Source organism: Cheilinus undulatus, linkage group 3, assembly GCF_018320785.1.
Source record: "Cheilinus undulatus linkage group 3, ASM1832078v1, whole genome shotgun sequence".
Taxonomy (NCBI): Eukaryota; Metazoa; Chordata; class Actinopteri; order Labriformes; family Labridae; genus Cheilinus; species Cheilinus undulatus.
The window spans coordinates 762404-772403 of NC_054867.1; the positions used below are offsets into that span (position 1 = coordinate 762404).

General features: G+C 44.9%; 2 protein-coding genes across 2 annotated transcripts in view; both read left to right on the top strand.

Annotated features, from left to right (window-relative positions):
- The window catches only part of snrpb (small nuclear ribonucleoprotein polypeptides B and B1), a 4548-nt gene extending 576 nt beyond the window's left edge, over positions 1-3972 (top strand). The window contains exons 2-7 of the mRNA XM_041778271.1: positions 298-449; positions 1037-1148; positions 1483-1635; positions 1715-1844; positions 3621-3746; positions 3838-3972. Of these exons, the coding sequence (XP_041634205.1) occupies positions 298-449; positions 1037-1148; positions 1483-1635; positions 1715-1844; positions 3621-3746; positions 3838-3878 (714 nt within the window). The 3' untranslated portion in view covers positions 3879-3972. The remainder of the gene's footprint in view (positions 1-297; positions 450-1036; positions 1149-1482; positions 1636-1714; positions 1845-3620; positions 3747-3837) is intronic.
- A 3076-nt stretch (positions 3973-7048) lies between these two features.
- ctsa (cathepsin A) overlaps positions 7049-10000 on the top strand; it is a 14776-nt gene continuing 11824 nt past the window's right edge. The window contains exons 1-2 of the mRNA XM_041783778.1: positions 7049-7184; positions 8521-8681. Coding sequence (XP_041639712.1) covers positions 8521-8681 — 161 coding nt within the window. The 5' untranslated portion in view covers positions 7049-7184. The remainder of the gene's footprint in view (positions 7185-8520; positions 8682-10000) is intronic.

Consider the following 10000-nt stretch of genomic DNA (forward strand, 5'->3'; position numbering starts at 1 on the left):
CTGACCTGTGTCAGTCGGTGTGCTTTTAACCAGTATTCATGTTTCTGATCGTATTCATGGGGCTCTAGGGCCCAAAACTGAACACACACCAGTGCTGGTTCCGTGCTGGGCTGGGTGATGGGAACCTGTGTCCTGGGACAAGAACAAGAATCAAGCTTTAACCCCAGCTGGACATAATTGTTTGAGCTTCTCTTACTTTTCTCTGATTGGTCCATTGATAGTGGGTAGGAGCAGTAGCCCAGCTTGTCTCACCTGTGGAGGTATTGATCCTCATTCTCGTCTCTGATTGGTTCACAGACGGTGGGTAAGAGCAGTAAGATGCTGCAGCACATCGACTTCAGGATGAGGTGCATCCTGCAGGACGGACGAATCTTCATCGGCACCTTCAAGGCCTTCGACAAACACATGAACCTGATCCTGTGTGACTGCGACGAGTTCAGGAAGATCAAGTAGGTTCATCTCCAGAGGTCAAAGGTCACCAGGACCTTGATCCTTAGTCTGATTTTTAGCATTACTTCATCAATTAACCCAGCAAAGCATCATCAGTTATTAAGCTGTAGAATCAGCTGCAGCTTTGGTGAATCAGTGTGTCTCCTTGGTTTACAGCTGTGTGTGTGTGTGTGTGTGTGTGTGTGGGGGGGGGTCCTTGAGAAATGTATCAACATTTTAATTTTGAAAGATCGCGTAGCACGAGATCTCGCTGCACCCCTTTACATCAGCTTATTGATCCTGCATGAATGAATTTTAAATGATAAAGTGATCGTCAGGTGACCTGAGGATGGGCCAATCAGATAGTCTGAATAGGAACTGACCCCCTTTCATATTCACTTCTCACCTGCGCCCACCCACCTGTGAGGGTCCGTGTGTATTTCTGCCTGCTGTGGTGAGAAGATGGAGACAGCGTTGGCGCAGGCATGAGCCCAGCTGTCTTTTTAACCATTTTAACCACGGTTCCCACCAGTTTGTTTTCAAACTGGAAACTGAAATCATTCCATCTTTGTTGACCTGCTGTTTAAAAGTTTTTTTTCTCCAACAGGCCGAAGAACTCGAAGCAGCCAGAGCGAGAGGAGAAGAGAGTCCTGGGGTTAGTTCTACTGAGGGGGGAGAACCTGGTTTCTATGACGGTGGAGGGCCCGCCCCCTAAAGATGTAAGTGGAACCAAACAGCCAATGGGAGACGGACAGTGAAGCTCAGTTGTAGTTAAATCCTTCATAAGTTATCAGTCATGTTGATATCTATAAGGAAATCATGGCTTCATGATCGTCAAGAAGTTTCAGTCTTCTAGACCAGGGGTTCTCAACTGGTGGGTCGGGACCCAAAAATGGGTTGTGTAGCCCCTTTCAGTGTGTCTAGAATGTTCTTGGAAGCAAAGTTGTGCCAAACGGCCATGAACTCCTTTAGAACAAGCTTGAGTTGTGGGATGTTTGCTCCTTAGGAGGGCCAAACTTGATTTAATCTTCTCTCTCTTCACCCCCACCCCAGACTGGTATCGCTCGGGTCCCGTTGGCAGGTGTGGCTGGCGGTCCAGGTGTGGGCCGGGCAGCAGGTCGTGGCGTTCCCGCAGGAGCTCCTATGCCCCAGGCTCCGGCTGGTCTCGCTGGTCCGGTCAGAGGAGTTGGCGGGCCATCACAGCAGGTAACCATGGTAACGACAGGTATTCTGAGTAGAGGTGTTATATGTGCTTGGATGATGACCCCTTCTTGTTTCCTCTCAGGTGATGACGCCGCAGGGCAGAGGGACGGTCGCCGCCGCCGCAGCAGGAGCGAGCATCGCTGGAGCGCCGACACAGTATCCACCTGGACGAGGAGCCCCGCCCCCCATGGGCAGAGGAGCCCCACCTCCAGGTGAGTCGAAATGAGTTCATTTTTGGATAAGGATATCCTACAGTCTGAGTGGGAGGCTTGAACTACAACCCCAATTCCAAAAAAGTTGGGATCCTGTGTAAAAAACAAAACATTTTACCGTTTCAGGAAAATGACACGCTCATTTGAATTTGATGGCAGCAACACATCTCAAAACACATTTCCCATGCTGGTGACATAAAAGTGATCGAAAGTTATATTAAACTTTTTTATAGTAATTTATGTCTGAAGACGGTCATAAATAAATCTAGATTCTGTTCCATCCATCTAGACCTTAGACTGGCTAAAATGATCTAAAACTAGAAGATTTTCCAGAAAAACTCAAACTTTCCAAGTTTAATGAAATCTGTGTCCCAGGGCTCGCAGCAGACTCAGACTCCAGACAAACATTTATTATAAGAGGGTTCAGGTCACTGAGTAAATGATGGATCTGAATTTTTGTTTAATTTCTGAGATTAAATTTTTAACTGACTGCAGAAAAAGATAATATCCAATATTTTTCTTTCATTCAGATAAAAATAATCAGAATCCAGCCTCAGAATTAAAAAAAAAAAAATTAGATCCCAAATATTTCCCAGTGGTTCTATCCATCCTTTTTCCGCCTATCTGGATCTGGTCCTGGTGGCAGCAGGCTAAGTAAGTCAGCCCAGACCCCTCTCCCTTTTACCTGCTCTTCCTGGGGGATTCTGAGTTATGTAATCCCTCCAGCTAGTCCTGGATCTACCCTGGGGTCCACAGGGAGGCGTCCTAATCAAAGAATCGAACCACAATGAGCAGCTTGAACTCCTTAGCTCATTCTTGTGGTTATTACCCAGAGTTCATAGCCATAGGTCAGGGTTAAACACAGCTGAATTGAGAGCTTTGCCTTCCAGCTCAGCTCCCTCTTCCCCCTTAACAGTCCGTTACGTCCAACGCTGCCTACGCTGCAGATCCACCGTCAGTCTCTCGGTCCATTCTCCCCTCACTCATGAACAAGACCCCCACACACTTGGGACAAAGACTCAGTTCTTACCTGGAGGGAGCAAGCCACCATTTCTCAGCAGAAGACCCTGACCTCAGACTTCAGACTTGGGGGTGCTGACCCTCATCCTGACCGCTCCACACTCGGCTGCAAACTGCCCCGGTGCCTGCTGGACATCCCAGCTGAAGAAGCCAACTCTTCAACACAGGCCTACTGTTGAAAAACCTCTAGTTTGGAATTCAAAATCAAACTGGTCTTCATACCTCTCTTCAGTGAGCCTTGGCTGGCAGGTCAGCACTCGATCCTGATCTGGGTCATTGTTTACATTTGTTGTCTCACTGATCAGTGCCAACCATTAAATACCGCTCTGTGCGGCCTGCATGTCCCCTTACTAAGATTGTTTTCTCTGCTCAGCTCTGAAAGCTTTCTCAGCACTCAGCTTTTGCTCCTGGAGGCTAAAGAGACTAAAACCAAAGAGTTTGGTCTCATCTGCTCTCCAGCAAACGTTTTAGTGAGTCACGTTAGTTTGTTGATCTGATGATGAACACGATCATCCAGGACACTGAGCCATCAGGTTTAAAGTGCAAAAACGCAGCAGTGTCAGATCCAGTCTAAAGGGTTAAATGTGAATGTAGGATCTGATTTAAAGTCCAAGCTGATATTTCTGTTTCTAAAACCATATTTGCTTCATGAAAGGACTAAATGACTGTACTTCACTCAGGTCCTCCTCCTTAAAGCTGATTGGATGTGACCATTTTCCTCCTGTGTATTGATCGGTTTTGCTCCTCCCCCTGCAGGTATGATGGGTCCACCCCCTGGTATGCGACCCCCCATGGGTCCTCCTATGGGAATGCCTCCTGGTCGGGGAGCTCCGATGGGGATGCCCCCTCCCGGCATGAGGCCGCCGCCCCCTGGTATGAGAGGTAAGCGGTAACCATGGAGACGATTCAGGTCAATCAGACCATAGCATCCTCAGTGTCTCGCTGATCATGTGACCTTTCTGCTCTTTTTAAGGACCGCCACCTCCAGGGATGAGACCGCCTCCCCGGCCCTGAAGAAACCCCGCCCCTTCGTTCTCACCTGTTGTATAGATTTGCTTTTTTATCTTTTGTTTTGTTTTTAAATAAAGTTTCCTCTGGTTTGATTTCAGCTTGGCAGTCTGATTTACATGTTAACAGGATCAATAAACGTCCTGAGAAACAGCCAATCAGTGCTCAGATTACCTCACTGTTGTCATGTGTAAGGAAGGAAGAATCAGCTGCAGGTCAGAGGTGTCATGTGATCAGATGGGTGATGACATCCAACATGTTAGTGTTACATGTCAGCGCTAAAATAAGAGTTATAATAAATAATCCGGTGGAGACGACAAAATGGCTTCAAACCCTGCTGTTACCGACGTTCTCTGACCAACCAGCGTTCAGTCTGAGGGTCTGTTTCCTTCAGATGGGGACGCACAGTTACAGTCATGGACCGAGTATTGGCACCCCTGGAATTTTTCCATTTCTCCCAGAAATTGTTGCAATTAAAAATATTTTTGGTATACACGTTTATTTCCTTTATGTGCACCGGAACAACACAAAAAAACAAAGAAAAGAGCCAAAATTGACATGATTTTACACAAAACTTAATAAATGGGCCGGACAAAATTGTTGTCACCCTCAACTTAATATTTGGTTGCACATCCTTGGGGAATAATAACTGAAACCAATCTCTTCCTATAACCATCAACAAGCTTCTTACTCCTCTCTGCTGGAATTTTGGACCACTCTTCTTCTCCAAACTGCTCCAGGTCTCTCAGATTTGAAGGGTGCTTCTTCAACAGCAGTTCTGAGATCTCTCCATAGGTGTTCAATGGGATTTAGATCTGGACTCATTGCTGGCCACTTCAGAACTCTCCAGCTTTGTCTCCAACCATTTCTTGGGGCTTTCTGAGGTATGTTTGGGGTCACTGTCCTGCTGGAACACCCATGACCTCTGACCCAGACCCAGCTTTCTGACACTAGGTCCTACATTATGGCCCAAAATCTTTTGAAAGTCAATTTTGTTCTGTTTAGTTTTTCTGTTTTTTGTGTTGTTCCAATGCCCATAAAGGAAATAAACCTGTGTACCAAAAATATTTTAATTGCAACAGTTTCCAGGAGAAATGGTGTATTTTCTGGAGAAATTCCCGGGTGGCCAATACTTTTGTCCATGACTGTACAACATGCTTTCGCCATCACATGGTTCACGTAGCCCATAATAGTCCAAACATCAGAGCTGTTGTCTGTCTGAATGATTTATAGCAGGAGAGACAGCAGCAGCAGCAAAAGATTCCAGTAAATATTAACTTTAAATCTGCAATGATTGTTATTTTGACTAACATAGACTCTTACTGTAGAAAGTAACTTTTAGTAAAGATGTCATTTTAGTGATGAGGTACAGGATTGTTGAGTTTTTCTATGATCTGTTCTGGAGGGGATGGGATTACACTGACAGGAGCAACTCTGTTGCTTCTAGTATATTATAGCAGTGATAACGCATGGCTCTTTTATGTCTTAATCTGAAATATATCACCCCAGAAAACCTTAAAAAGGGAAACTTTGACCTCAGAAATGACATTAATCAGTTTGTTTCCCACACTTCTACAGCTGGCTTTAACTGTCAACTTTTACATCTGTCTGTATATTTCCATTGCCCTTATTTGTAATTTTTTTTTTACCACTTTAAATCCATTTTTACTGCTTTAAGCCCACGTTTGTCTCTTCTTTTGCCCAGTTTTTGGCTCTTTTATTCTGCTTTTTACTATTTGCAAACTTTTCTCAATTTCTGCCACTTTTCACCCATTTCAGCTGCTTTTTGCCATTAAATGCCTCTTTTCCCCCAAATTTTGCCACTCTGCTGTTTTTTGCCCATTTCCACTCATTTTTTGTCCTGTTTTTACCACTTTCTCACCATTTTTGCCACCTGTAACACATTTGTTGTCACTTCTCACCCAAATTTTGCCACTTTCTGACCTTTTTTGCCACTTTCTCCCCCATTGTTGTCACTTTTCAACCTGTATCTGGCTTTTTATGCCGATTTTGCCGCTTTTCACCCGTTTTTGCCCCCTTGCACCACTTAGATTGTGGCTCTTGCAAAGGTATTTTTCAACAATTTGGCTCTGGTTGAGCAGGGTTGGGTAACAGTGCATTAGAGCCGATTTCCAGTGAATAACAATGCACAATGTGTACTAACTATGACTTTGACCACACTTACAATAGTATTTTGTGATATAGAGAATATAGATTTAACGTTTTGTCTGTTAACTCCTGGAGGGAACAGGGAATGCATGTGTTATCAGAACTATATTGATGCTGATAATACAGTTTAAGAGAAGACATTAAAATTTTGGAGGTGAAATAGGATTCCTACTTGTGTGTTAAAATAATGACATCAGCCTTTAATGAAACCTGGATTATATTTATTCACCGATCTAAAGTTCAAACCTCACTAAAACCAAACTAGGGTTATGTTCACACTGCAGGTCTTAATGCTCAGTTCTGATCTTTTCTCAGATCTGCTTTGTTTGTTTGTCTGTTCACACTGCAGTCAGCTTCCAGAAGATCCGATAGGTATCTGATTCAGAAGAGGTCTGATTCTGATTCCAAACGGGGCGATTCTGGGGAAGACTGCAGAAACATTTCACTTCAGAAACACAGGTTCAAAGAGAACAGCGGCCTCCAGGATTCTCACACGAAGAAGTCTGGACCGACCAGGACTCTTCTAGAGCTGGTCACCATCGGGGGAGAAGGACCTTAGAGAGAGGAGACCAAGAACCTGACGGTCCCTCTGACTGAGCTCCAGAGATCCTGGAGGAGATGGGACAGAGTTCTAGAAGGAGAACCATCCCTGCAGCCTCCACGGATCTGGACTCTATGGAGGAGAGGAGAGATGAAGACTCTCCTGACTCTCCTGTCTCTGAGCTCTGCAGCTCTTTTGACCTTTGACCCTTGGTTTCTGCTGTGATATCATTGTAAGCTGTGAGGCCTTCTATAGAGAGGGGCGGGGCTTTAGAATCATGTCCAATCAGGTTAATGTAGCACAGCTGGACTCCAGTTGAGGTGTAGAAACATGTCAGCAGAGACTTGACCTGGAGGAGCCTGGGCTGCAGGAAAGGCTCTGAATCCTGACGTCAGTGAGAGATTTCAGTTTGTTTTTTTCTTAACCGGAGGTTAACAGTGAGTTACGCTTGAGCCGATGGCGCCATCTGGTGGCGGCAGCAGGAACACAGGGGTCCGTCCCCTCATGTGACCGGCGGCAGTCATATGACCTGTTAATGTTAGTTATCGGCAGCTGCAGTCACATTTTACCTGCTGCTTTGACCAGGGAAGACAGCTGACAAGGTGAGCTAACGTCTTTTTATCTGAAATCATCTAAACTAACATTTCCCGCTCTTCAAACAGTCCTTCTTTGTCATGTAAACTTGTTTAACCCGGGCTAACTTATTTCCGGGTTGAATGGTGAACAGGAACCATCCCCGGTTAGTGTTTAAATCTCTGGAGCTGTAAGTTTTATGAATAGGTTCCACAGTGGGACTTTTTTACTTGTTTTCTTGATAAAAGAGTGCCATAAACAAGCCAGGCTGCCCTCTACTGCGCATGCTCCGTCTCTGACGAACCTCGTTCGGCAAAAGGGGAATTAAACATGTTTTCACCCTCAGAGTAAAATAAATCCATGTTTTTAAAGCTTTCCAAGGAAATTCTGAATCCATTTCTTTTTATGTTGAATTCGGATGAAATAAAATGAATGTTATCCTCATTATTTCCTCTTAAATCTCGTGTTTCTGACTCCTTCCTTTAGTTCTGCCCAAACTAACCGCAGACTCCTGATGAAGCTCTTCTTAAACCAGACATGTTAAAATAATTGATCATTTGACTGATTAAGAACTTATCTGAACAGTTATAACTCTGAATATTAGGGGGAATTATTCCTTTATCTTGAAGGTTTCAGAGTTACATTTCCTGGTTTGCAGTGATTGTTTATGACTGAATATTCAGATAGACTCTCCCTCCTCTTTTAATATCTGCCTTTAAAACTTTATTTCTCCTTGACATGAAAGTACAGACTAGATAAAGGTGTTTAAGGGATTAATAACATAAAGTGATGGGTTGGGCTCTGTTTAAATGAACATAATGAGCTCATGTTTGGTGTGTTCAGGGGTTTCCCTCATTTCCTGATTTTATTTCTGACTTTATGACATGTTAAACTCGGTTCTTAGGCTCCTGTCAGTGGAAAATACCATATAAATACGATTTAGTTACAAATATTAGGGTTGTCCCAATCAGCATTTTTGGCCTCCAATCCCGATCCGATTTTTTAATATTGAGTATCTCCGATACCGAGTCCTGATCCGATACTCATAGTTACCTAGATCAGAGAAGTAAACTGAACTAGAACGTATTACATTTAACTCAGTACGCTGTTCTTAGCGACTTCCTGTCAGCTAAGAACAGGAGGCTAAGGCTATGGTTCCCATGAGCTCAGCAAACCAGAAAAACGCTGACTGTCCAAATGAATCTGGGTTTCTGCCTCCACATGTGAATGGTTGGGTCAGAATCCACACAAAAGCCTGCCAGACCCCGACAACCACGGCGCCGTCATCCCTCCCCCCCGTGTTTTTGGTAATGTTTGTCATTAAATAACAACGTGGTGTTTCTGAATCTCCTCCTGCTGTTTCAGATGGCGGCGGCGCTGCTATGGATTCTCGTCTCTCTGCTCGGCAGTGAAGCGGCTCCGGCCGCAGACGAGGTGAAGTACCTGCCCGGTCTGCAGAAACAGCCCAGCTTCAGACAGTACTCAGGATACCTGAGCGTGGCCAACGGCAAACACCTGCACTACTGGTGAGTACCTGGGACGGGTGTACAACACACCTGTATATAAAGTCTCTGTCTGTTTCAGTCTAACCTAAATCAGGATAAGGCTGTTTACAATCTACAAGAGGTCTGGTTTAAAGCCAGGACTTCCTCTAAATGTTGGGCCTCACCTGAGGAAGAAACTGGATTTAAACATATTCAGCAGTTTTTAAGAAGATTTGACATCCAGCAAAGTTTTAGCTGAGAGAAACCCAACCGTACGGTGAAACGCTTACGGAGCGCCAAAATCCAACAGCCAGTGAGATAAACATGTAATGTAGGACATTTATGAGGAAATCCTCGCACCGTTAGACTCTGAAATAAATAAAGTTATAGATGTGCATGAGGGTGCGTTCAGGCTCCCTCCGTCAAACTGGACTAGTCCCATCGTGTGACTGCAGATGTTAGACTGGGTCTTGAATGTGGTTGATGGAGAAAGTGTGATAAAGCTGTAAACGGCAGACGGACCAGCGCTCCTGCTGTCACAGAGTGCACAAGCTTCCACCTAATGAAGAACACAGGTGAGAACGGTAGAGGGTTGCTGAGTCCACCCTGGGGGAGGAGAAGCTACCTAGGTCTCTCTGAGTCCACCTGAGGTCCACCCAGACCAGATCCCTCGTAGCTTCAGGCCCCATACAAACGGAAACAAATTCAGGAGTATACACAAAAGTTTTTTGTCGTATCGACGTTTCATCCACATGGAAACACCGTTTCGGGTGACTGTAAACTATACTTTTTGAAAACGGGTCCCAGAGTGCATAAATCCATAAACGACTACAGTTTCTTCTCCGTGTGGACGGCTATCCTCATCTTTCTTGAAACGATTACATCACACATAGCGTAGCTCTCTAGAGGCGCCTGTGTGGGTCCGGCCTAAACAAACATGGCGGACTACAGGGTTGTGTTGGTGCTGCAGAAGCTGCTGAGCTTGTTATGGCTTTCACAGCAAAATCTGATGCTCCTTTACCACCCTCGCGAAACGCACACACCAGATGTTCGTAAATCCAACATGGAGAACAACCAGGAGGGCAACTAGAAGAAAGTTTGTCAGTTCTCTGCGATCTTCTTCTATCTTTTGTTGAATTTCTGTGGCAGCGTTACAGCGCCACTTACAGGCTTGGCATATACACTACAGCGTTTTCAGTCGTTTTCAGTGGTTCTGTGTTTGCGCTGATATTTCCTGAAATGATTCCATCTTTATGGAAAACTTTTTCAAAACTAAACGGCGATGTATCGTTTTCGTCTCCATGTGGACGGAGCCTCAGTGACACCTGAACACCAGAGTCAGTGCTAACGGCCTCTAAAGC